This window comes from Zonotrichia albicollis, chromosome 9 (genome assembly GCF_047830755.1).
Source record: "Zonotrichia albicollis isolate bZonAlb1 chromosome 9, bZonAlb1.hap1, whole genome shotgun sequence".
Classification (NCBI taxonomy): domain Eukaryota; kingdom Metazoa; phylum Chordata; class Aves; order Passeriformes; family Passerellidae; genus Zonotrichia; species Zonotrichia albicollis.
Window position 1 is genome coordinate 31,482,531 of NC_133827.1, and position 27,506 is coordinate 31,510,036.

Genomic DNA, 27,506 nt, shown 5'->3' on the forward strand with positions numbered 1-27,506 from the left:
CTCCAAATCATGAGTTTTTGCACTTTTACACGTTCTGATCCATTTCCATATTGGGGTTAAATGTCCAACGACAGCTTCAGGTTATGAAGTCCCATCCTCCCAGTTTGCTCTCCTCAGCTTGCTATTGTTTGTTCTTTTTGAGCCTGAAGCTGCTGAACCAAGTGATGTCTTTGGTTCTCAGGCTGGAAAAGGATTGTTTTGTGTAAGTGAACTGTGAGGAGATACAAATATGTACATATATGTATATTTATATATACATATATACATACATATATATCCTATAGTGACATATATGTATATTTATATATATATATGTCACTATAGGACATGAAACAACACAAGTGCACACACCACTGTTCTCAAGGTGAAGAAAAAGGAAGTTTATTTTCTGACTCCAACATTTATAGTTTTCCAAAAGTGACAGGGGATTGGAGGGTGAAAGTGCCACTTCTCCCATGACACTGGACAAACCAAGAGTCCATCAAATTTCTCCTCCTCCATAAAAGAATGCAAAGCAATAAGTTATTTACAGAAAGTGTGTGAGAAAGTTTGCTACAAGAATGTAAACATCAGAAGGCTTAGAAAATCTTTAAAAAATCAGAGCGACACATATCTGTTTTTTATGTATAAAAACACATATGTGTCACCCTGATTTTTTAGCATATAAAGTGCTAACACTTTATATGAAGTTGAAAGTCACATAGAATGCAGTATAGAATGCCTGTGCCTTTATTCTTCTGCCCTTTCTTTTCTGCTACCATATAGGTGCCTAACTGTAAGTGCTGCTGTCTGCAGTACAACTCCTTGGTCTTCTGAAGCATCTCCAAATTTGAGGCACCGACCTATATTCCTTCTGTAGGCTTCCTTGACCTACTGTGGCTGTTCTGTCACTTGAGCTGCTGCATTTGAATCTGATGATCATAAGTAGCATTTGGAAGAGCATGTCTGAGTTTTGAGACTCCTTCCTGAGGAACATAGGCTCCATGTAATACCCCTTTCATGGAAGGGTTTCATGAGATGCTGATCTGGCAGTAGCTCACACATTGCTCACCTGGCTGAATGACTGGCTGCCAGCAGAACAAAGAAATTTTTCTTCCCACTCCTGTCAGAGCCGTCCTACCCAGTGGGCTGTGCAAGTCCCAAAAGAAAAACAGCAGAAATTCACCCGAGGGATTGTGATAAATTTTGAGGGTAGATGGATACATAAAATTCAAGCACTTTGTTTAAAAATAATAGATAAAGCAAGTGTCAGTTAACAAGCAAATTTGTTGACGTACAAGGGTATCAGTAGTGTACAGAATCCAATAATAATGCAATACAGGATCTGGAAAACATGAAAGCTAGCACCTAAGGCATCAGGAGAGGGCGGTGAGGAAGCAGAGGGCTGGGGAAGGTGGCGAAGCGAGCGGGATCCCTGCGGATCTGTCCCGCACCCCCGAGAATCCGCGGAGCCTGCAGTGGCGGGAAGCGGCCGGCAGGCGGCGCTGCGGGCCCGGCGCACTGCGGGCCCGAGGAGCGGAGCCGGTGCCGGGATCCCATCCCGAAATCCCGGGATTTCCCCCCAAATCCTGCCCTGCAGCGCACCGTGCCTGCGGCTACAGGGAGCCCAGCACCCCGAAACTGCCCCGCATCGCACCCAGACCCCTTGTGCTGCTCATTTGGGCGGCTGGATAGCGGCGTTTGTCAGCGGGGCTCGGCCGAGGGACCGCGCGGAGGATGGAGGCGGGAGCTCGCCCAGGACGGAGCAAGGGATTTGCCCAGGATGGAGGAAGGGATTTGCCCAGGATGGAGGCAGGAGTTCGCCCAGGATGGAGGAAGGGATTTGCCCAGGATGGAGGCAGGAGCTCGCCCAGGATCTCACTGCATCTCACTGCATCCCAAACTTCTTCTGCAATACAAACCCCTTGCTTGCTTGCTACCCCCCCAGCTCCCAAAATACAGCCTGTACAGTCCTGCACTTCAGCACTCCCATACTCTCCTTCTTGCCCTGCCTCCCATTCCAAGGAGAAAGGGAAGCCGCTCTCACTGTCCCACTTTACAGGGCACTGCATCCTCATTCTTCCCCCTGCACCCATCCTGGCCAAGCAGATGAGGACAAGGGGCTGTGGACAAACACCCAAACTCTGGGGCAGCCATAGAAACCATAACATTGGATAAAACCCTGCCATGAAGCCCAAGCCAAGGGCTGCTCCTTGCACATGCAGCATGCTGAAGCTGGCCTTGATTTCCAGTACACTTGTCAGGCCAAATCCTGATTTATTTATGGCAGTTTTCCAATCAACTGGAGTAGAGCAGGACTCAGGCTGAGACACACATTCTCACTAATGTTTCATAGAGCTATACTTTTTCTTCCAACACGATGGTCTTGTTAGTAGCTGGAAGGCTTCAGAAATGTGCAGAACAGATGCAGGTAATTTGGGATTTCCAGTCTTGGGAATATTTTGTACACACTGAAGTCAGTGGGAAAGCTACCACCACTTGCAGTGGGTGCTGGAATGCCTCTGAGCTATTTGGCAGAATAAATTCGATTGCCTTAATGACTAAAGGAAGGCTTAGGTTTTCCACAGGATAAAACATTCAGCAGCAGTGAGCTCTGGAAATGGCTGTGTTATCACTCAGGTGTCCCATAAAAACAGATCAAACCCAACAACAGCAGCAAAGTCCTGAATAAGGGAAAAAGGAAACATTTTTTCTTAAAAGCTTTGGGAATTTGGAGCGCTGGGAACCGCCTCAGTGGAGGGATCAGTTTGAAAATGAAGATGTTTCTTAACCCCAGTTGGTTGTGGGAATATGCAGCCTGGTATTTCTGTTCTGAGCAAAGATCTTATCTGGCAAATGAGCCAGATTACCCAAAAGGCCTGTGTTTAATCCATTGCCATGACACGGCAAGGGTCAAGTCCCACTCCTGAAGTCACACATCTGTGTGTGCAGCAGAGCTCATTGCAGGAGGACCTTTGAGATGGAGATTCCAGGAGTTCCACAGTGTCCATGGGCTGCTTTTGTCCCACATCATGGGTGTTCCATGCACTCAGCTCACAAAGGCTGTGTCTCCTCCTCCTCAACCAGCCAGGGAAGGCTGCAAGGTTGAGTGAAAGGCTGAGGTTCAAACCTTTGCTGCACCTCTTCTGGTCTGTGATGCCCTGATTTCCCTTCCTCCAGTAAGGGAAGGTTACTCTTTTCTCTCTGAAAAGGAATTCAGCAGAGGCAAAAAGAGCTCTCCATGCAAGAGCCAAATCTCTTGCATGGTGCAATGTTGTAATCTTTGCTCTCTGGCTGCCATACACGTAAAGTCCCAGCTCTCAGGCTGTCACAGCTCTTGGCTGTCCGGGGGATTCCATACCTTCTCTCTCTCTCTCTCTCTTTGGCTGCAGCGTTGTTCTTCCCTCTCTGCTGGGGCTCTTCTCCTTTCTCTGCAGCACAGTCCTTTCTCTCTTCTCGGGGGCTCCTTTTGGGCTCTTGACCCACCCCTATTTATCTCAGTTACCCTCACGAGCTACAGCTGTTGCCCAACTAAGGACCCTGCAGCTGCAGCTCGTTTGGAGTAACTTAGACACACACTGATCTCACAATACAACATGTATTCAGGCCCCCACAGTGCAATGATAATTCACAGCCTCTGTCACACTGATAGGTGACTAGAGTGTCACCTGTGTAGTGGGGAGAATATTCCCTGGAGAATATTGGAATCTTGGACTAGATACAGAAGTATCTCTCTATGGAAATTTATGTGGGAACAGGTGATGGAAAATCCTCCTTCCATTATCAAATGCTCATGACTGACCCCAGCCAGGAGAGTGTTTTCCCTATAGTGTATTTTCCCTTCACATTGTGTTATTTCAACAGTTTAAATCCCCTGCTTGTATTTCTTCAGTTCCCAGCTCCAGAAAGCAGCTTCAGCTGTGGCTGTGCTCAGCCAAGCTGATGTGCTGCACGTAGGAGACCCTGAACTGACCCTGCAATGACTTCCCTGGGTGCCTCACAGTAACCTATAGATACTGGTGCTGTAAAAATGCTTTTGTGAGAGGCATAAATACAAACACTGTGAGATCACATATTCCGGGCTGTAACTGAACACAGACTCTTGGAAGGAAAACAACTCAAAGCCCTCCTGGAAAAAGCTGTCAAGTACAAGCACACTCCATAAATTTTTCCACAGCCCCAAATGTACCATGCAGCAAACAGGCTACTCTTGGGAAGTGGGGCTGTGAGCCCCACAGTGGCTGGGCATTACTTGTGTTGTTTGTGATCTGTGCAGGATGGGAGGAGGAAGGGTTATCTCAAGCCCCTGTTGTGGTGATGTCCTTGGGATCTTCATGGGAACCAGGAGCATCAGGAAGGAGTTGTGTTGCTCTGCAAAGAGAGCCTGGTGGTGCCACACAGCAGCTGCCCCTGCCCAGGGGGTGCCCAGCCTGGCTGCTGCAGGCAGTGCCAGCAGAAAAACCAACCAGGGACTCAGGAGAGCAGCACTGAGAGCCCAGCACTGACACTGGGCAAGGAGGGCACAGACTGTGCAGGAAACTGCTGAACTCTGCCTTGCTGCACTCAATGCCACCAAAGCACCTGAGAGTCAAACATGAACCAGCCCAATACTTTCATTTTTGCTGTCTTTTCTCCTTATTTCTAGGCAGAGCAAAGAGTCCAAGCAGGATTCCTAACAGCTTGCTCTGTGGCCATGACCCTTCAGATTTCCTTGGGGAAGGTTGACCATCCTGGCAGACGCAGTCAGAACAGCAAACATCTGCTGTGCAGGTGATTTAGGAACAGCTTACCTGGCTGTGCAAGGTGCCCTAACAATGACAATTGCAGCATGGCCATAGGGAGCTCAGAGCTCCCCACCTTCCATCTCACACTTGTCTATTAGTGTCTGGCGATGTTGCACAAATGCCAGGAGCACGCAATCAAAAAGAATTATGAGCTTAATTAAAACCCACCATGACCATTTAACTGGGCATAATGAAGCTCTCCAGGCTGGAATTTGCCCAGCACTCAAACACTTGCTATTTCAAATGAGAGAGAGTGGCCAGAAGTGGTTTTGCAGTTCAGGGGAAAACGGCTTGTCCAGTCCTACGGTGCCTCTGCATCCATGCCAAGGGCTCAGGGCAGCACAGTTGTTTGTGCATCTCCCATCGAGCCCTGTCTGGGCACAGAGCCACTCTCACACAGGAGCTTGGCCCAGCTCAGTATGCTGCACACCCCCTACTGCCGCTCTGCATGGTTTTCTCCCTGTTTCCAGCAGTTACTCTCTAATTATTCACTGGAGCAGGGGCTGGATGCTGGGGCAGCAAAGCTTGTGCCACAACCCTGCAGAGTCCCTCCCAGACCAGTAAATAGTTGTTGATGTTGAAAATAATCCCTCTGGGCTTTTGTTCACCCTCAGAGGAGGAGAATGCAGAGGCTGCACCCGGCTCCACTGCCATCTCCTGCTCATGCTGCTTTTAATGAGCCTTAGCCATGCTCCTCAAGGCTCTGTCCCGGCAGCACAGGCACATCTGGCTTGGGAGAGGTGCCAGGGCTTGGCAATGATGCAGGACCCCATCCATCAGCAGGGTCAGCCTGCAGAGCTGTCCCTACAGGCACTGAGCATGGGCTGGGGGCACACCTGCAATTCTGGCTCCCAGACCTTGTCCTGTGTCTCTGTGAGCACTCTGAGCTAAAGGTGTCCCTGTGCTCTGTCCATCTCAGGCATTTCTATGGTTTTGAAATGTTTCAGCTGTAATTGTCCTGTTCTCTGTCACCAAGATTTGGGACAGATATGCAGTTCTGTGCATTCTTGCCTCTGGTTTGTTGTGAAAACAAAGTGCTGCCCAAGCCTGGAGGTTTGGCAGGGAGTGCCCACTTTGAGTGGGAGCTTTTCTGCTTTGCCCAAACTGGACAAGTCACAGGTGTTGTAGCACTTGCTCAGTGTGATGGGGCTTGTAGATGCTCACTGATATGGCTGATGTTAATATTAAATTGTGCTCTAGGTAGGACAAATATGCCATACTCTGAAAAATCAGCACATTGATGCCCCAGTAGGCACACCAAAATTTGTTGCTATATTTAATTTTCATTTTGTGTGGATTAATTTTATATAGCTAACATGGAACTAATGGTATTTATTTCTTGCACAAAGAAATTAATGAATGTCAGAGCAGCGTTTAGAGACAGCACAAAACAGAGAAAAGCTGAAAGTGAAGTTGTGTCCTCAGAGCAGTATTTAAACACTTGCACTGAAGCTACAAGCTGAAGAGGCGAAAACAAAGGATGAAATTGTTTCATAGGACATGAACACCTACCCTGTGGTGTGAGCAAACCCCAGTGCTGAGGGGGAAGGAGGAAGGAAGAGTGAAAAATGACAATATGTCCTGGAGATCTCCTGAAGAGCACTCAGCTCACAGGAAATCAGCAGAACCTTTTTGAAATAAATAGGTAGCGCTGATACATGACAAAAATACAGCTCAGAACACGTTTAAGGGAGGGATAGCTTGGTCTTTTCTGTCCAAGCTGTTTGGATGAAGGAGTGAAAATGTAGCTAAGACAAAAACAAGCCAACCAGGATGGTTGGAGGCCTGGGGGAGAAGAGGCTGGGCTGCATCCATGGGTGCCTGCCTGGCACTTTCTCCCTGACATGCTGAGAGGAGCTCACAGATGCAAGAATTCATTGTCTGGGTGTCACATTGCTGAATGTCACTGAAATGTCCCAGACTTCAGGTTTTCTGTGCTAGGTGCAGAGGAAATCTCCATGGCCAAACCTCTGCAGAGATGAAGCACTGCTGGCATCAGCTGCTTTCTCTTGTATTTGGGGCTAACTCCGGCCACTTCTGTGTTGACCCTGCTCATTGTTCAGGGCAGAAGAAACCCAGCCTTGACACAGCTTTTGGGTTGGACACAGGAAAACCTCAAGTATTGCTTTTTTGAGCACAGAAGCTCATTCTATTCGCACAGGAATGTTTGTGTGCTTGCGAAGCTGGGGGTGCAGCACGGGAAAGAATGAGTTCCTGTGATGTTTTGTGATGAAAAAGTGGACACACAGTTAAAGAAAAAAGGTCCCATTTTATCCCAGCCAAGCCTCATTGGGGAAACTCCAACAAAATCAGTGATGTTTGGCCCAGAGAGCGAGCATGTTGGCATAAGCATAAAATGAAGCATCCAAATGGTCGCAGATGATTTATGAGAATTCCTCATGCCTTTACTGCCATTTCCTCCAGCTGTCCGAGCTCCTTCCACACCATTCTCCCATTGGAGAGCAGGAATTAGCCTCCTTTTTCCTAAATGCTACATTTGGGGAAGACATCTGACTGAGCAGGGCCTCTCTGCACATGGGAATGGCTTGAGATATTCAGGGGTTTCCTTAACATAAACATAAAATGCTGGCTCCAGCTCCCTGGAAAATCAAACACCTCCCTTGGGCTCCCTGGAAAACCAAACACCTCCCTTGGGCTCCTTTAGCAGGCATTGTTCCCCCTGTGGAAAGTGTCCATCCCCCTGTGGGATGGACACAGCATGAATTAGGGAACACCCAGCCCCAGCTGATGGGCAGTTTGGTACCTCCCCAGTTGTTTTACTTTGGGGTCTCTACTTGCTGGTTATTTCTTCCTGTCAAGTTTGTCCCAGAGCTGAATACTGGTTTTACATGAGTCCTTCTCCAGTCTTCAGCTACATCTTCAGGTGTGAGGGCTGGGTCCTCTGGGACCTCTGGGATGTCTGATGTCCTGCAGAGCCCTGCCATGGCTGCTGAGGGGGGAGGAGGAAGGCCACAGACCTTTGGTGTTCCTGTCAACCTGACCACCATGAGCTTGACAAATCTCACTTCCACTGGAGCAGAGTGCTCCTAGCAGGTCTTGCTGATGCCTCATGCCTGGGAGCAATGCTCCAAGCTGGTTTCTTTGCTGCCAGGTGTCCTCTGGCTGGAGCTGTGCCATGCTGAGGACAGGAGCCCAAAGGAATGACAGTGTTAGAGCAGCTGGGGCTTGAGGGAGGGCACCAAAACCACAGCCCTGGGAGGGGCCCAGGATTGCTGCTACCTGTGCTGACCCTGATGTCAATGTTAACCCTCAGCACTGCCATCACAGCTGGAATTTGCTTTCTCCTCTCCTCAGGGTCTGTCTCTGGCTGCTGTGTTGTCCATGAGCCATCCCCTGGCCTGGGTCTGTCCTTCCATCTCCACCAGGATGCTGCTCTTTGGGCAAGGAGGAGCTGGAGGAAAAAGCTGTGGGCACAGCCACTCCAGGTGCCACTGATACACCACAGGACCCTGATTGCAAGCTGCTTTCATGGAGTTGGGGAAAATCCCCTGAAGCCCTAGCAGGTAGGGAAGCTCTGGCCAGTGCAGAGTGAGCTATTCTGCTCAGATGTTACTGCAGAGGGAGAAAGGCTTCCCAGGGATGACTCACAAATTCCTGAATGTGCTGAGGTTTTTCTGGGATGAGGTCAGCTCTCACAGAAGCAGGGCTGCTGCAGAAGGGGGTGAGCTGATGGCTTGGTCTCCATGCTGTGTGTGTTCAAAGGGACACCACAACAGCCCTGGTGCAGGGTCCTGCTCTGGCACACATCCGTCTCCAGCTGCTGAGCAAATACAGGGATCTCTGCCAGCCTCCCCTTTGCCACCTCTCCCTGCTGAATTAATACCTCCAAACTCATCTGGAAGCAGAATATCAGCAGTTCCTTGGGATTTGCTCAGTGCTCATAACCAGCAGTGTAGCAGGCTTAGAGGCAGACACAGAAGCAAAGAGAAACACAAGGAAACAGTGCTAACATCAGACATGCTTTTATTTCAGCTTTCAAGGTGGTTTTCCAGGTCTAATTGTGTTCAGTAGTTAAACAGCACATTCATTTCTTTGTTACCTGCAGCATATTGGGTGTCCCTGTTCTTATGTTTTTTTGGATTTCCAGGTATTTGAGGGTTTAATAAGGTTTTGTGTTTGTTTAAGGAATTATTGCCCACCCAATTGAAAGATAATGGGACGCTGTGGCCTTGCCAAGTGTTTTTATGCTTCAATAAAACAACAAGCAATTTACACAAGGCAATAAAACAGTACCCTGCCTCCTCAATGAAGAAGCACAAAGCCAGGTTTGAAACCAAGTCTAGCTCAGAAAATAAATCCACCCTTACTCAATGCACTCCATAAAATTAACTGGGTACAGAATCCCTGATACACTCTCCTTTTCCCAGAAGTTTGGAAAATCAGCACAAGATGTGTTTGCAAATCCTGTAATGTATCAGCAGGATTTGTCCCAAGACAGGGTGCTGTCTGTGAAACAACAGATTGATTACTCATTAAGGCGTCCAAAGGTTTGATCACATAGCCCACCAACCCCTTATTTCTTTTCTCTCTGGGCTCTGTCACCCTTTGAGCCCTGCCTGGTGGTGTGGAATGCTGGAGAACCCCCTTCTGATGTAAGGAATTGCCTCTTTACCCACTCTGCTGCAGGGCTCAAGCATTTGAGGGCATTTTCCACACTGGCATTCAGAGAATTCTGAAGGCTGTGCTGACCTTTTGCCCTCTGAACAGCTCTGGCATCTCTGTTCAAGGGCTGAGAGCATCCTCGAGCCCTCAGGGTGGGCTCCTGTTGCTTTGCCTGCTTCTTCTGTAGTGGCAAAGGAGAATTCAGGAGACTGTGGCAGGGAAGAGCCCTGTTCCCTCAGAAGTGTCTTGCCATGTGTCTTACTTCAGTTTGAGTCTTGAGCTTCAAAGACCTCCTGGCCACAAGGATGCTCTGGCCTCCCTGTTCAGGGGAGGAGATATTTCAAGCTCTGTGGTGACCAAAGTGGCAAGAAGAGGTCTGAGCCCAAAGTGGAGTAGATCCCTCTTCTTGTTCTCACACGGCACTTTAATCATCAGCAGAAAAGGGTTTCTGCTGGCTGTTCCAGTGGGAAATGCCACAACAACACTGAGCTTTAGGTTTTGCTCTATGCAGCAGTTTGTGCTGTGAGTGTTGCTGTTGGTAGTGCAGAGGGGCACCACCTAAAAATAAAGTCTCAATTTTGCCTTTGGAGATGCCAACCAAACTGAGGCCCTGAAGCACAGGATGGCAAAAAGGATGGTGGAGACTCAGTCTGGGGCAGCAATACTGCCCTGGATTGCAGCTGGAGCCAGCAAGAACACACTCCCCAGTGCATCCCCTGCTCTAAACCCATCAGCCCAGCAAACCCAAGCATGTGCTGGTTAAAAGCTGGGAGTCAATCACAGCATTATTATCCCTGCTGGCCCCCCCCCAGAGTGCCCCCAGCTGTGGCCAAGGACAGATATTGAGGGGCTGAGATGCTTTTTAGGCCTGCATCTCCACCCAGCCAAATGCTAATCCTCTGCAAGTGACCTTTGCTTTGGGGTGCCCCTGCAGCAGCTGCTGCCCTGAGTGACCTTCCTGGCTTACAACAATGGAGCTGTTTAAAGGAATAAATACTCACTCTGGCCCATTGCAAAGCCAGGTTCACAGCAATCTCTCCTGACAAGAAAAGGTCAGAATCTCCTTAAATAGAAACACACCCTGGTAGTGAGATTAAAGCTTTCCCATATCTCTTCTGCCATTAAAATCCCACTTCTCATGAGAAACATCTTTTCTCCTTCCATGAAGGATCCAGCTAATTTGAGCCATCAGCTTGTCAAAGCATGATGGATTAAGGCAGCAAAAGGTTGCTGAGGCTTTTAGCTATCCTTCTCTGGACAGATACTTCAAAAACCACTCTTGACCTGGCACACAGAGCAAATTTCACTCCTAGTCCTGCAGGCTTGGTCAGGGGATGCTTGTGAGACCAGATCACTGCTCTCTGCAGAAATGACAGGGGTCAGAGAAGTAACCACAGCCTAATTTCTAACAGCTGAGACCTTCGATGCAAGGAGCTGATACAAAAGCAGCACTGTCTGTGCCTTACTTCTTTTCCATTAAAAGCTGGAACAGAAACCAGAAAATTAAGGAAAACTGAGTCCTTGCTACTGTGTTTAGACATCATCTCCTCTTGGCTACCCTCCAGAATCTTTTTTTGGACAAGTCCCAGAGGTAATGCAATGCAGGAGAGAGGGAGCAAATGCACACTAGGGTCTATTTTTAGTGATTACAGTAAGGCTGAAATCTGTTCCCTCCGCCCAGTCCATCCTCAGCCAAAAAAAGGCCTCAGAGAAACTGCTAAAGCTGTACTGAGCAGGCTGTGCTCTCTGCTGGGCTGCTCACCTGCCAGCAATGGGTGTCCCCTGCAGGGAGCAGGAGAGCTGCTCCTCTGGCCTGGGTGATTTCAGGCTGCTTGCCTCCCTGCCTGGGTGCCCAGCATGTGGTATGCTGGGAATCTGCTCCCTACAGAACTTTCTGTTGCTCCCCTCAGAGACACAGCCTCTAACCAGAGAAACAGCAGCTTTCACACAGTGCTGCACCACAGGGAACACAGAGGCCATTTCCCTTCCCCTTCTTCAAGAGTGTTTCTACTCTGCAACTTCTGTAATTACAGGGAACACTCCAATGAGACAGGGTGTTTGCTCCTCTCCATTATCACATCTGGATCTGCTGCTCCTGCCATATGTCCCACAGCTGATGTTGCAGCCACCCCCTGTGCCTGCACTGCTGCTGGGCAGTTGTTTGCCCTGGAGCCTGGCATCCCTTGGAAGGGCAGGAGAGGGTGGCACAGGGGAGCCTGAGGCAGATCTGATCTCACAGTGCTGTTCTGGAGCAAGCTGGAGTCACTCCGCATCCTTACACTGCTGCTCCACCACATCCCATGGCTTCCATACCCAGTCTTTCTGTAATTTACACCACTGTGAAACCAGAGTGAGTTTGCTGCTGCAGGGGGTTTGTCCAGCTTTAATGAAGCCTAAATGTTACCCATGGGGGAAGAGAAGGAAAGAGACAGAATGAGGGAATATGTCATTGCTTGGATTGGCAGGATCTTTTCCAAACTGAATGTTTTCCACTGGCCTGCAGTAGTTCAGCAAATAATGACATGAATCCAAGTCTCCTTCCTCCATTCACCCCTTCCAGCCCTTTCCCCAGCAGCAATGGCCCTACAGAGCATCTGTGCAGCATCCAGCTCTCCCCAGTTATTGACACAGGCACAGGGGATGGGATGAGAGGAAGAATGGTGCTGCAATCTCCTGCACACCTGAGCTGGCCACAGAACCTCGGCTGCCTCATTCAGCTGGAGCTGCCTGTGAGGAGGTTTCTCATGGATTGAGGGGGGCAGAGGGTACCCCTGGTGCTCTGTGTTCCCAGACTGGTGCCAAGCATGGCAGTGCAGGTGTTATGGACCCACTGCCAGGGGAATCTGGGCATGGTCCATTGCAGGATCTGAAACCTTTGTGTTTGCTCTCATTGCCCCAGGGCCACACAGTTGGCTCCAGCATTCTGACTCCAGTATTACATTTGCAAAGACTGACCAAGACCCCCCAGAGGACTCCGCATGACACAAAATGTTAAGAATTCCAGTTCTGCTTTCTTTCCCAGGAGTAATTTCCCTTAAGACAGGATTTTGCTGAGATGTCCTGGGTTGGTTATTCCCTTCCCACATCTGGGTGGGAAGCAGTGTGCCAGCAATCTGTCTGCCTAGCAGCTGTAGTGAAGTGAGTTTTATGTGTATAGCATTAGCAGAACATTTTGGGATTCTCTAGGATGAAAACTGTGGCCATATAAACCTAACACCTTGCAGTAAAAACTATTCAGCCAAATGTGCTCTGGAGTGTAGATTTAATCACCTCTGGGCCTCCCTCTCTGCATGCAGTGTGTCTGTGATCTGCCCCAACAGCAAGCACTTCACCCTCATGAAGGTTTCTGATTTTTAACCAGGGCAGGTCTTTAAGGAGATCAAAAGCTATTCAAATTGATACTTAAATGTACATAATTTCTTCTGTTTTCCCTTGTGCTGCAGCTGATGGGGCTGTAGGTGTTATTTGCACCTCTTGGTCAGCTCAGTCAGAACTGCATTAATGTACAGGAAAGATGGACTGGGAAAGGGGAGCCACAGGGAACCCAGTGCTTGAGAAAGAAGTCAGCTTAATGTCTTTCATAGTCTCTCAGCCCCCCACTTTTTCACTGAATCATAAAATTAAAATTGGGAAAGGCTGAAAACACAGGGGTCCCTCCTACACCTCTGCCATGCCACTGCTGTGAGAGGCTTTGCTGTGTTTGTGAGAGCTGTTTGCTGTGGTCCTGGTGGGGATGGATCTCAGTTATCCCTGCTGGTGATAACCAGGGAGCTCCTCTCTGCTGAGAGTGTCCTGCCATTGCCAGACTGTTTTTTCATTTCCTCAGTGGGCTTTGCCTTCTGGGCTTCCCCTGCTGCTCTCTCCACCCCTCAGGTTTCCCAGGCAGGACGTTGGGTTCCCCCCTGTGAGAGATCTCCATTCTCTCCTCTTGGGCTGCCCTCCTTGTGGGCCTCTTCCCCCTGCCTGACATTTCCTTCTTCCTTCCATAAGTTGGGGTCTGGCTCATGTGGAGGGCTCTGTGGGGAAGACAAATATTTACTCTTAGAGTCACAGTCTCTTGCTGCTGGGCAATGCAGGCAGAAAGCTCTCTGGATAAAACCTTGCTGTTTGCAAATTATATGTTGGATGGGATGCAGCATCTACCTGAGCTGGCTCAGCTGCCCCATGGCTTCTGCATAATCTTATTTTTAAATGTCTTTTGAGTCCTGAATGATATTTTGAAACCAGAAAAGAGCTGATAAGAGGAATGACAAAACCAAACCAAACCGAACCGAAACCAAAAACCAAAAACCAAAAACCAAAAACCAAAAACCAAAAACCAAAAACCAAAAACCAAAAACCAAAAAGACAAAACAAAACAAAACAAAACAAACCACCAAAAACCCCCAAAAAAGCCCAAAAAAACAAAAAAAAAAGAAGAAAAAAAAGAAAAGCATCAAGGTGCTCAGATTATAAATTAATGCATACAAAAAATAAGCATGAGGTCATACAGAAGAAATATATGGCCATACTGGATTAAGGGTAGTTATATTGATTTATTGAGGGTTTATTTACCATTTCTACTAAAAAAACACAGGCTGCTTCAGATAGCTTTTGAGAGGCCCTTGAGTATTTCCCTGTTGTCCCACTTCAATGCCCACATCTGACTTTCACAAACTCTGATTCTTCCACATCACTCAAGTCCTCACTCAGCTGAGGTGAGGCAGCTCAGGCCAGCCCCATTGCAGCCAGCACAAGGAAACCTGGGGATCAAATCCACCTGATGTTTACCCCAAAGGCTTTCAAGGGCGGGATTTTCATGGGAAGCTGGAGGTGAGTCTGCAAACGTCCACACCAGCTGCACGTGAGCGTGTGCCTCTCCATTTGCACACACACACATCTCCATAAGCTCATTTTGGGCGAAGAGGAGGTTTGGTCTCTGTGGCCTCTCTGCCATCCCATCTTTCTTCTCCACTCACAGCCCACCACAGAGAGCTGCAGTTGATCAGCCAGAAGTGTCACTGGTGTCTCTACCTCCCTCAAATCCAGCTCAGCAGGCTGTGTCACCCCCAGGCACTGATGCATGAGAGCTCCAGGGCTGAGCCAGGCTCCGGCTGTGCGAGCGCACGCTCTGCACTTGACCCATCCTTTTGGCAATGTCACCCACTTCGGTCCCATTACAGCAGCCATGAATTGCACCCTGTTCACGCTCTGGAACTGCCACAGCTCCCAGCTAAAGTTCAGACAGTTGCACAATGGAGCCATTCACACGTCTCATTAACTCTGGACTATGCATTGAAAATAACTGTGTCATATGAGTCTCCGATTCAATTTTCCCAGTTTATATCATTTATAGGTGCCTTCCTGTTCATAACAGCAACTCCAGCTATGTAAAACTATTTGTCTTTCAGTGGACGAAACGGGTATGTAGAGCACAATGGAATAATTCTTTAGTGTTATTAATTGTTGTCATCCCAAATAAGATAGCCCGTAGAAGTATTTTAAATCCAAGCTCAAATGTGACAGGCATGGAGCCAACTCCTTCAAGACACCAATGTGCCTTTGGTTCTGTATTTTAAACTTCTTGAACTTGTTTTTATCGTTTTTTAATTTACAACAGCAGTCAGTTTGAAGTTTCCAAGTAAGAAAAGTGTGAAGGCACTTGGAATTCAATAAGGCTCATACCATTGCCTACACATGGGAAGACACAAGAATCCTCGGCTTATGTGATTTATAGGATTGTATTTCTCTGCCGAGTGCCAACAGCAAGCCTTATGTTGTATCTGTCTGTGCTCTTGTATTAAAGTTTTTATAGCAGATGCAGCACAGGGGTTTCTGTGTATCACATAGCGCGTGCAAACTAAAGCACGCATGTCCAAAGCTTCAGGAGGCACAATGGAGGAGTGATTGCAGAGATGACTTTGGGGAGTTAGTTTGGGTTTGTGCTGCACTGGAGAAGCAATGGCAAATTCTAGAACAGAAAACCCTGTCCCAAACAGCAGAGGTACAGTAAATCCCATAAAATGCAGCAGAGAGACAGGACAGACAAGGACAGAGAAAAGAACAAGCTGTCAAGGCTGGTATTAATAATGGTGTGCAGCAGAGAGAGAAGGTGACAAGCCTGTGCCAAGGCAACTTTGCTGGATGCTGCAAAGGAAGTTATGAGATGACCTTGACAGTCTGTGTGAGGATACAAGAGCAGGTCAGGCACTTAGAGCAACACTGCAAGCAAAGCTTTGCTGGCAATCATTTTGTGCTTCTGCAGAGGTTATGTCAAGAGGAAGTCATTAAGGAAAACAAGGCTGTCATCAGCAAGATATGAGGTGGCCATGCATTGGAGAAATGTCAGGATAGAGGGCTGCTAAGACAGAGGACATTCCAGGTTCTTGAGGTAGTAGTTCATGAAATAACAACAGCTGGCATTTGATCACAGGTCAGATGTCTGGGAGAAAGTGATAGCTGCTCCCAGGTCCTGAGCCAACAGAAATATTGCTAGAAGGAAGTAAAAGTTAAAATGCTTTGGAATAAAAATTAAAGACCTGTTCACCTGTGCTGACCTCAAGTTATCAGCAACCCATGCAGAGCAATGCACCAGAGACAGGCCCAAACATACAGGGGACAACTGTGGGGAGGCAGATTTGTGAGCCACCAGCAAAGAAACAACAGGTAGAACCTGGAGCAGATGCAGAGGCATCCCCAGCAGGCACCCTGTGCTCTCTCATCCATGTTCTACAATGTTGCAATGTGCTACATCTTGCTATACCAAGATTTAAAATTTACAGAGATAATTCCTCCTTGGTCACTCATCCTTTCACTCTGCCCGAACTCAGACTCGTTTTATACAACTCTGATGATGGATTTTTCCCGGAAGGAGAGTCTCAAAATATGGTGCATGATTAATATTGCATCTTTTCATTTGATATTAATTTCCTGACATTTACTGACATTCACAACCACTGTCACACCTTCTTGAATAAAACAGGTGTTGGGTAGATGGAGGCATTCTATGGACTTCCAGTACAGATTTGGGTCTAAATTGTGAAGTACTTAACTAATGGATTAGTTTTTAAATTTTCAATTAACTTGCCCTTTTGTACATAAGGCAAAAGCCAACACCTTCTAATTAAGGGTATGTTGTACTTTTCCATCTGATTCAAAGCTCTCTATCTCACTAAGGCACATGGCTGAAGAGGTCATCTGTGTTTGATTTGGAATTATAAAGTTTGTCCATATTAAATATGAAAGCAAGTCTACAAATGAAACAAAGAGAGCTTGAAACCTAGGTCTGCTAGTACAGTGCACGTTGGAAAACCATTTTGAAAGGCATTTTAAGTTTTGCTCTTATCTTCTTGCCAAATCATCAGCGGTTTGACTCACATATCAGAGTTTTCAAGCAAAAAAAAAAATCTTCAGATGAACCAATTTACGTAGGAAAAGGTTTTTCAAAACAACTGCACAGGGGCCAGGATCAACATCTGAACACGGGCTGAGTTGTTACTTTTTTAGAATTATTCCTTTCATTAAAGGCATGAGGGATATCTCATGCATCTTGGGGCCTGAATCAGAGTTGTAACATCCTAAACCAGTAATTGCTGTGCTGGGTGAAACCCTCTCTTTATATTTGTTTTGGAAGTAAAGCCAGTTCCTTTCTAGCTCCATGGAGGAGAGCCTACCTTGCCTGTGATGCTGATGGCTGCAGCAGCAGCACTGCTGGATGTTATGGTGCAGATCTTCTGCAAGAACAAGACAATAAATGGACCAGCAAACTTCTTTCCATCTGCCTGCTGCTCTGGCAGTGAGCAGGCTCATAAAACTGAAAGTGGTTGTTCAAGCAACTGCCCTGAATGTTAGAGAGATACACTGGATTGAGAGCCTTGTATGTGCCAACTCTTGTTGAGCTCTTTGCTGCAATTAGCTAACAACAGACCACCACAGTGAGGGAAAGCCAAACGTCTGTGAACAAAGACAGTGTGACTCCAGGCAGGGAGGCTGCCAAGTGGGGTGGTGGCAGTCTGGTGTCTGGCCCTAAAGTGAGTAGGTGCCTACAGGGAAAACCCTGCTAGAAGGGCAGCAGGATGGGTCAGAACAAATAACTTTTTCTTCACTGTTTTAAAAAGGACTTTTAATGAAAATAAAGATCTGGACCAGAACATACAGCAGTGTGAAATAAAACATTTTGTTTGACTTCTTTCTCTCTCCAGTCACTCGGGTACTTTCTGCATTCCTTCCTATGCAGGGCCTCAGTTACCACTGCAAGTGCAGAGATGTTGCTGACTTGGAAGCCATGCGGAATTGGGTACAGCACTTCTGCAAACAGATCAGCTGAGATGTACCATTCAGAACATTCATCCAGAACATTCCCAGGCATTCTATCCCTGTGATTTGGGGCAGAGCTCTCCCCAGCTCTAAACTTCTGCAGTCACCAGTGGCACCTCTGGAGCCGTTGAGAAGGTTTAAGTAGCCCTCTTATAATGTCACCTCTGCTCCCAGAGGAGTGCTGATAAACTTTTCTTTGCAAAAGGCTTTATCTGGACCTGAGACCTTTGTTTTGCACAGGCAAATGGTTACAGCATGTACCCCTTCCACTGCAGATACCCCTTCAGGGCTGGGTTCTCCTGTTGTGATACCCTCCCCAGCATGCCAGCCTGGCAGGCAGAAGGGTGGATGGACACCCAAACCTTTAAAACATTTTGTGCCAATTTGCAAGAAAGCAACAAGGACAATTGTTAAGAAATCTTTGCCAGATGGGAAAGATCTTCACCAAGAACTCTAGTAATCTCTAGTCATGTGGAAAAAAAACTTCCTTTATGTGAAACCGTGGTAAACTGACTCCATAATCTGATCATTTGCCTGATGAGAGGCTGTTTAGCCCTGTTTCTGATCCAGGACACAGCAGTATAAACAAGGCATGATTTGATCAAAGTCAGTGGAGCAGCAGAGGGGGATGCACAGCATGACCGTGAGGAACATCTGGCTTATTGCAGCAACAGAGTCTGGACCAAGTGGATTTCAAGCATCTCCCATTTCCAGCTGTTTTTGTCTATGAGAAGATAGGCAATATCTGTGGAGATATTCCTGAAATGTCTGAAAGAAATAAGGCCACAATGCTTTGTGAAAAACCCTACTGAGAACAGTGCTGTACACACAGCCTTTGGAGCAGCAGAGCCCAGCACATCTTACAGTAAAGCACCTAGCCAAACCCAGGGTTTGGTCACTCCCCCTCACTCAGGAACAGCTGATTTCAGCCAAATTAACTGTGTTAATATGAAATACTTCTTGGTGACAGGTGTTCAACGCTGAGATTATTTAAAATGCCAACTAAGATATTTTTTTCGTGTGTCACCAGTCTGCATTGCCAAGCGTCTCGTCACAAGAAAGCATTAAAATTCATGAAAAAAAAAAAAAAGTAACATTTTTGGCAGGGCAGGGCATTGCAGCATTGGAAGAAAGAAATCTTGGAGGAATCGAGACAAACACACAGCTGGGAGCTGAAAAAGCTTCGCCAGCCACTCACTGTGCCCATCCCAGATTATTTATTTTGCAGAATTCCCGAAGGCAGGAGGGTGCCGGGGTAAGAAAAGGCGAGCGGGGTGGAGAACCCAGCGAAAAACGGCTCCAAGCAGCAGCCTGGCAGGGAGACAACACCAAGCATCCTTTGAATGATGCCGCCCGCGCGGGGATGCGGGGCGGCGGGAGGAGGTGCGGAGCGCGGAGGGAGAAGCGGGAGCAAACTCTGCCTCTGACATCACCGCGGGACGATTCACATTTCCCGACGTCACTGACCAGCCCCTGCGGCCGCGGGGCCGGGGATGCTCGGAGCAGCCCTGGCGGCCGCCGCGCCCCCTGCGCGCCCCCGGCTCGCTGCGGGGGGAGCGGGGCCGGGCCGGGGCCGGGCGGGGCGGGCCGGGCCGGCGGCGCGGGGCCCTTTAAGAGGTGCCGGCGGCGCGGGAGGCGGCACAGGCCGGGCGTGCATGGAGCCGCGGCCCCGCCGCCACCGCAGCCCAGCCCCGCGCACGGCCCCCGGCGCCCGCCGCACCGAGCCGCGCTCCCGCTGACGGACCCCGCGTCCCATTATACCGACATCCATCGCACGGAGCCCGCCGGGCGGACTGCACGGCGCGGACCCCGCATCCCAGCACGCCGGGATCCGCTGCACGGACCGCACTGCCCGGAGCTTCCCTGCGCGGCGGGATCCCCGCACCCTCCGCATCCCGAGCCCCATCGCCCCGCGCTGCCCCCCTGCGCGGCGGGCATGGCCCCCGGCAGCCGGTGCGGGGGAGCCCGGCTGCTGCCGCTGCTGCTGCCGCTGCTGCTGCTGCCGGCGGCGGGCGGCGGGTGCGCGGCGGAGGGCGGCCCGCTGGAGCCCTTCGATGCGCTCTACGCCAGCGGGGTGGAGGCGTACTACGGCGGCGACTTCGCGGGCGCGGCGCGGTGCCTGGAGCGGGCGCTGCGCAGCCGGCGGGAGCTGCGGGCGGCGCGGCTGCGGTGCCGGCGGCTGTGCCGAGCGCAGGTGCGGCTGGAGGAGCCGGGCCCGGGTGCCGGAGGGGACCTGCGGTTCTTCGGCTCGGTGCTGCGGCGCGCAGAGTGCGTGCGGCGCTGCGAGGAGCCGCGCCTGGGCGCCGTGTCCCGGCACCGCGCCGCCGAGGAGGTGCGCGCCGACTTCCAGCGCAGGGTGCCCTACAGCTACCTGCAGCGCGCGTACATCCAGGTAGGCACCGCCCGAACCGCCCTCTCCGAAGGGTTACCCGCGCTTCCACACTCCCGAGCATCCCAGGTGTGCCCCCCTCTGCCAAGTCTCCCGAGCATCCCAGGTGTGGTCCCCCCACAACGTTCTCTCTGGTGTGTGCGCACAGTGGTTATGGCCAGTTCCCAAGACAGAGAATCCTGGATGGCAGCGTAGATTCTCTCCAGTTTTGGTTCACCTGTGCTTTTCCTGTCTTGTTTTGGTGTTTTTTTCTATTTGATTTGGGAAAAGGATGTTTTTGTTTTAATGTTACACAGTATAATTCTGAAAATTGCACTCAGTTTGCAGAGAAAACCCCCCAGAAACCCCTCAGTAACCCCCCAACGCCCTCTGCCAGAGGTGTTTCCCTTGCAGACAACCTGAACTGATTCCATGTTTCTGGAGCTGGAGCTGTGGGTGAAGCTGGAAGGTACATAACCTGCGTTCCAGGGACCTGATGGTCATTGTCCTGATGTGATGTGAAATACTTTGCAGTATTTCTGCAAAGTAACAGTGTGCAGTCAGTGTTTAGCAGCTGCTGACATTCTGAGTATCATCCTCTGATCCCAATAATTTCTGCCTTATAACTGGTGCCTTCCCTCAGAAAAATGGTGTTACTCTTTGAACTTCCTTGCCAAAAAGAAGAAAAAAAAACAGAGGGAAAAAATCCAACCCCCTTCCACCAACCCACACCATGATAATGGTATTTTTCTTATTCATTCAAGGCTTGTGCTCTGTCAGGCCAGCTACCTGTAGTAAGGCTTCCTGTTCATGACTAGTAAGGACAAAAACTCTGGGAATTTTGTTTCATGCCAAGTGGAATGTTTAAAGCATTTCTGGAACATCTCCCTGTGGATTTCTGCTTTATTTGAGCGCATTCATAACCTTTTAGTTGCTATAGGCAACTTAATTGGTGAAGACCTGCCTAGTGGTGCACAGGGAGGGTGGTTGTGCTGAAACCCATTTCTAGGTGGAGAAGCAAAAATCTTTCCTAGGCAGTGCTGGTGCCTGTGATGCAGTTCTTACGCAGCAACATCAAGCAGGCAAACCATCAGCACTTTGAAACCTAGTGGAAAATCATAGCTACATTGCTTTTTCTATGCTTCCTTTTCTGTCATTGCCTTAATGTCAGTTTCACAAGTCAGCGACTAGAACTCCATTGGCTTAAACTCTAGTGGCCATGTGATGCATAGAGTTCCTGACAGAAATCCTGGGGGAGAACTGGAGCTGTAATTTGGCTTGTGTGCAGTGCCAGTGCAGCTGATGGTCCTTACTGTAAAAGATACTCTATGTAGTGTCAGCATCTGTGGGAAGTGACGCAAAATTTGTCATGATAAAAATTAATGATTCCCTTATCTGATTTCAAAGCCTTTTTCAGACTCACTGATGTCAATCTCACTGAAGAACTTTCCTCTGAATTAAATAATAGAGTTTTTGTCTCCCACTTCAGTAAAATTGATATATAAAACCCCAGAAAATTTTGGGGTGTGGGCTGTTCTTGCATGTATGCTTCTATTGAGACTGAGGTAATTTTCCTAACAGCATCCTAAGCTTATCAAAGCAATGTGTTGAAAACAGCCCTTTTAAATTTTATTTTATGTGTGACTCATCTTAATTTGCTTTTACAACATCTGGGAATTTCATGTTCATGCTAACACTGATTTCACTGCTCTCAGATGGAGTAGTGGATCTTCTTGTTATCTGCATGGCTGTCCAGGTGTCGGGCTTTGGAGCCAAGGGAAGCCACTCTCTGATTAGACTTGTTCGTGTTTTTAATACCTTTTCTTTAATCCTGTCCGATTCTCTTGGGTTTTGTAAGCAGCACTGTGACCAGCCATGCCCCTCAGAGCACCCTGCAGTGATTTATCCGCGTCCTCACCTGGCTGCTGCCTGTACCTGAGCTCTGCTCCCAGGATTGCCCTTTTGCTCTGGCTCAACAAGTCTGTGCACAGGAGGAAATGCCCCGCATGGGATTTGCCTGCACTTGCACCAAACACGAGCTCTGCTGTCGTGCACTTGGATGTGAACCATCCCCTCATGCCAAGGCTGAGTGCCAAGGCTTTGGCATGTTCCCTGGGGGTTGGGATCCATCAGCTCCACATCCTCTGCGTTGACTTTGGCTGCAGCAGCTGCTCAGCATTTTGTCTGAAAAAGGGGAGCTTCAAAGTGGGGCTTGTGCAGAGTCCCTGTGCCATGCTGTGGGTGCACAGACAGGCTGCACAGCTCTGGCCACTTCACCCTCATGTTTTGCTTCTTGAACCCAAAGAGGAAATGAGGTGAAACACCCTGCTGTGTACCCTGGGCTGCATCATGGGGCCAGGATGCTGAGCCCTGGGAGGATGGCAGGGTTTGGTGCCATTTGTGGTTTGAGAGAAGAGCAGCAGCCTGGAATGTGCTTCCCACCTCCCACTCTTGCTGACCTCGTGCTTGTTTGTTTCTCAGGAGGGGAGAAACACATCCCGTCAGGAGGGAGTGACAGAGCAAGGAACAGATGAAAAAAAATGGAAGGGTTTGGCTCTTGTGCAGCGCTTTGAAAAACGGTGCTGAATATACATGAAGTAATCCTTGCACCACTCCTGTGGGGTAGGAAAAGCAAAGGATTTCAGTCCTGCTGGACAGATGCACAGCCTAATGCTGGCCAGCACTGCGTGTGCCTCTGCTGTTCTGGGAGCAGCAGAGCCACCCAGATGCCCTGGGAGCAGGCAGGGCTCCCCACTGCCTTTGGTGCCCTGGGAATTTCAGGTTGGGGTCTCCCACTGCCTCTGGTCTCACTGCAGAGCAAGCACCAGCACAGCCTGGCCTAGTCGTGATGATGTGAATGAGACTCTGCAGTGAATTGCTGGAAAACTGGTGCTAGATTTGGAAGTTTTGGACTTCTTTTGCTCAGCTTTTTGGGGGCTTTTTGAACTGGACAGTAGCAGCAGCTGCACTGAGCTCCATTGCTCCTGCTTCTGAGCAGATGCTGAAGATACTCCTGCACAGAGGGGCAGGGAGGTGATGATGTGTATAGGTGAAATACCAGTGCTATCCCTCTACAAAAACATGTTCTATCAGCCTTTGATGTGATCGTCCCCATCATCCTATCAATTATTTCCTCATTTATCCATATTTTTCTGAAACAGAAACAGTATTCTTCTGAAGACCACTTTTCTATGTCACAGACATGATCTGAGTGTTTCTGGTGACTCTGGCATGATGTGAGAGGAGGCTGTGGTGCACTGCAGGCATGGGACAGCTTGTGGGTTCAGCGAAGGGTTTCTGTCAGCTCTGGGCTCAGGATCAGGCTCCTGAAGTTGACTGCAGACTCTACAGACTGCAGACAGATTGCATTGCACAAGCAGCCCAAGTCCACTTGTGTTTGCAATACTACTCTGTGGCTTCTCAATATGTATTTAAGTAGAAGATTCCTCCTTTTCCTAGGATAGCTGGTGTTTTCAGGTAATTTGGAAATAGAGTGGGCGCATCTGCTTGAGGCAGTTAGGGTGGTGTGGGTTTGAGAAGGTGTGGAAGCAGAGAAGGAGATGAAAACTTGCAATGCACGTAGTGGGCTCTCCAGCCACAGTTAGAAGGTTCCTCAGTGGGTTTCTGCTGCCATGTCCCATGGGCTGGACAGTTTGCCAAATGCTAGTGAGTCTCAGCTCTGTGCTGGCTGCTTGGTCTTTGTCAAAGCAATCACCTCTGGGCTTGGCAGGTGGGTGTGGCACGATCTCTTTGCCCTCTTAAATATTTTATTAGTCATGTCCTCCTTGCTTTGTTGCTGTAGTTATCTTGTTCCTGTAAAAACCCAGCCTGCAGGCCATGATGTTCCTAACCCTGCTTTTTGGAGTTTTTCTAGCTCTGAGAGTGAGTGGAGGAGGAAATGCACACAATGTACACTGTGGCAGTGTTTACAGCTGTGTGCTGCTGACTCAGGAGCCGTGTTGGAGCTTGCCCTGGATGGTGTGCCATGAACCCTGTGACAGAGCATTGCTTCCAGTCCCCAGTCTAACTTCTGCAAGTCAGTTTGGTCCAAAAACAACGAGTAACCTGGAAAAGTTGATCACTGTGTCAATTGCAAAACCAAGTCTTGTTTCTCTTCTACCTTACTGACCCTCCCCTTGAGGTCTCTTTCCTTTGTCTCATCCTGTTTCCAGCCACAGCATTCACTGGCCTGCTGGCTGGGTTGATGGCTACAGCCTGTTTTAGTTTTCTGTGGATATTGGTGTGCTGTTGCTGAGCACTTCCTCGCAGTTTGCAAATCCTGAGTTGCAGTGGTCTTGTCTCCCCACTTTGCTGAATGCCCCGTTGCACATCGGTGAAGCATGGCAGGAATTGTATGTACGTGGTCTGTAACCACCAGCCTTGGATCTAGATGATGAAAAGCTTTTTAGCCTGTGCTTGGGTTTAAAACAATAAATAAAACAAGTCCCCAGCATGTTGGACATTGCTTGTCTCTTAGTAATGCCAGATTGTAGGTGGAGCAGAAGGGGCAAGAGCCTGACTGTGTCTGGCTTATCCTGTCCTTGGCTTGAGCTCCCCTTTGCCATGTCTGAGATGTTTTTCAGTTTTGTTACCATCATGACTTCATGTTTTGCAAGCATAAAACAATAATGTTTAGGTTTTCTGTGGAGAGAAACAGAAAACCTCTCTTGTAGGAGAGACTGTTTATTTGTTCTTTAAGGCTGTTTCCTTTTTTAAAAAAACAAGGTCTTGTTTGGGGAGAGCTTCCACTTTTATCTGCAGTGCTGGGTTTTCCACAGTGCAGCAGATGGGGCAGTGCTGGAGGCACCACTGGGAACGTGTCCTTGGTCACACTGACTGTCCTGCCCACCCACACCACCAAGATGTCTGAAATGCAGCAGGCACAATAATCACTTGATAAAAGACCACAGGAGAGAAAGAGAAGAGACAAGTGTGAGGCCAGACTTCAGAAACACTTGTGATAAAGATTATTGCTTGACTCCAGTCCTGCCTTTGAAAACTCCCTATTTATGACAATCCAGACCCAAGGGAAGAGAGTTGTGTATGTAAACTTCGGCCTTTACCCTCTCCAGTCTGGTTGTTCTGTCTTCTGCTAATGCTTATGTGATCTTTCCACAGCCACATTTGGGTGTCTGGGTGTACCAGCCCTCAGGGTAGTGGTTGTTGAGACACTTGAACCAAATCCTTTCCGCCTCGAGTAACCACTCACTGCCCACCTCTGTGTGTTTCACAGGGCCAGAGACCTCTCTCTGTGGCAGGTATGTGGATCACCTACCTAGGGGTTGTGGAGCAATTGTGGTTTCACACCAATTGTAGCTGCTTAGGGAATTTGGTGTGTTTCACCCAAGGACTGTTGTTTTCCATGAAGGTTTTGCTCAGTTTCCCTTCATGCCCCAACGCCGCATGGACCTAAGCAGGTCCAGGAGTCCTGTCCTGGGTGAGCCACAGCCTTTGGGGAGATGTGGTTTCATGTGCAGCATCTCATGGGCACTGACACAGGATAATGTGTAAAACTTCTTACTTTAAAGTCTTTGGGGGAGCAGCTGTTTCTCACTATAGGCACCACCTGTCCTGCAAAGTCTGCCTGTGCAGTTGATCTTGTTTTTGCAGGATTTATGTGACATCTCAGATGAAGACCTATAGTAAAACTGTCAGATAATCATTATTATTTGGATTTTTACTATTAGTGGTGTTTATTTATCTTCAATCTTGAGAATTGGTATTACTCAGATACTGGATAAATAAATAGATCTGAGACTTAATCTCTTGGAACGTCTCTTTATTTAGATTTTCTGAGAAAGCATTCCTACTCCTCAGCAGAGGGTAAATGTTAGTGCTCAGAAAGTTAAAATTATTTAGGACAAAAATAAACTCAGTTTATGGGGATGGAAAACTTTGAGTCTTGATGGTTGGGTCAGTGTCCTGGGTTTAGAACAGGATATTTAGTCCTGCCCTAAGCCCGGGACACTGACCCAACTGCCCCTGCTCCTGTTCTTGCTGACCATTTCAAATGAAATGCTTCTAAAATGTTTAGAGTATTGACAGAGAGGGAAAGAGGTGACCCAGTGGTTCAATTCTGCTGCCAGCAAATTCAGGCTAGGTACATCTTTGTCATGAAGGTGTCTCAGTGTCTTCACAGGAGTCTCAGTCTTGACTTTTTGGGCTTGAGGTGTACTAAAAATTTGGGGCTTGTGATATTGTTTTCTTTTTTTTTTTTTCCAACAGAGCAAATCCAAAAGCAAAACTAAGGTGTTTGCAGTTTGCCACATCATTTCAACTGGTAGTAAATTAGCACAGCACTGCCCAGCAAATCAGGACACAACCAGTAAACACCTACTGGTCTTAGACCCACTAAGCTCATTTCATACAGCTTAGTAATCATCCATTTGATAGCCAGGGCTGCTCTTTTTGTCTTGCCAAATTCCCCTTTCCCACTTCATGGCTATGCAGTTGTGCCAGGGCTTCAAATTATACTAAGTACTAAATATAGAAAAACATACTAATTATAGACCCAGTGCAGTGGGTCCCAGCCTGCAATATTTTGCAGTCTTTCGGAGAAAACAAGGTAACCCTGAATTCCTCCTTATTTCTTGACAATCTCTGGTGACGTGGCTTGGATGATGGATGAGGCAGGTGAGACTCACATGGTTTGAGTGGATTTTTTGAGACCTTGATCTAAAGGCCTCCCAGTGCAGGTTAATATCCCAAGTGGAGCAAAACTGGGCACCAACAGTGCAGGAGAGCCCAGGCTCCTGCTGCTGGGATGGGACCCAGGAACCTGCCCCTTCCCTGCTCCTGCATCTCCTTAGCTTCTCGTGGATATTGCACTTTCCCTGCTGGCTGCTCCTTGGCAGAGCCCTGCTGCTGAGCTGCCCTGTCCATGCGCCGTGGTGTGCTGGGATTTGTTAAGTGGCTTTTTGAGCTGCTGTTAAATCTCATCCATACATCTGAGAGCTCTGCTCTGGCTTCTGCAGGGCCCTTTTGTTGTCCTTGGCCACAGGAATAACAAACGGCAGGTGATGATGGACTGCATGTGAATGAGCAATGCAGCTTAGCCTGCTAGGCAAACTTGTGCCCAGTCCTCCTGAGTTGTGGCTGAGGTTTCAGCAAGGATTATTCCAGTTTCTTGTACAACTGGTGATTTCATCGTGGATGGCACCGGCAGTGGTGAGAAGCCATCCTGTCAGTAGCTGCTGCCTTACTGCCAACCTCCTGAGCACTGCTGGAGCCTTGCTAGCAGGATTCTGGGCTCAAGGCACTGCTGGACGTCTGGAGGAGGGAATTGAGGGGTTATTTGTCTTAGTTTTTTCCTTTGGAGGTGGTATGAATTAGTCATTGTGATTGGGTTTGTTCCCAAGGAGTAGGAACCCCTGTGCTGTGCACAGGGCACATTTCCATGTGTGGAGTCTGGAGTGAGGCCAGGCTGAGCTGGGATAAATGGATGTGAACCCGGAGTG

General features: G+C 48.6%; 1 protein-coding gene across 4 annotated transcripts in view; it reads left to right on the forward strand.

The window, feature by feature from the left end:
• Window positions 1-18,807: 18,807 nt before the first annotated feature.
• P3H2 (prolyl 3-hydroxylase 2) overlaps window positions 18,808-27,506 on the forward strand; it is a 64,625-nt gene continuing 55,926 nt past the window's right edge. For 2 of the 4 annotated variants that reach the window (XR_012581650.1, XM_074547217.1), the window contains exon 1: window positions 18,808-20,073. Coding sequence is in view for 3 of the 4 variants with exons in the window: in XM_074547217.1 (XP_074403318.1) it covers window positions 19,045-20,073 (1,029 nt within the window). In the remaining variant the exon portion in view is untranslated. The remainder of the gene's footprint in view (window positions 20,074-27,506) is intronic. The other 2 variants (XM_026792065.2, XM_005484915.4) reach the window with 2 other exon arrangements.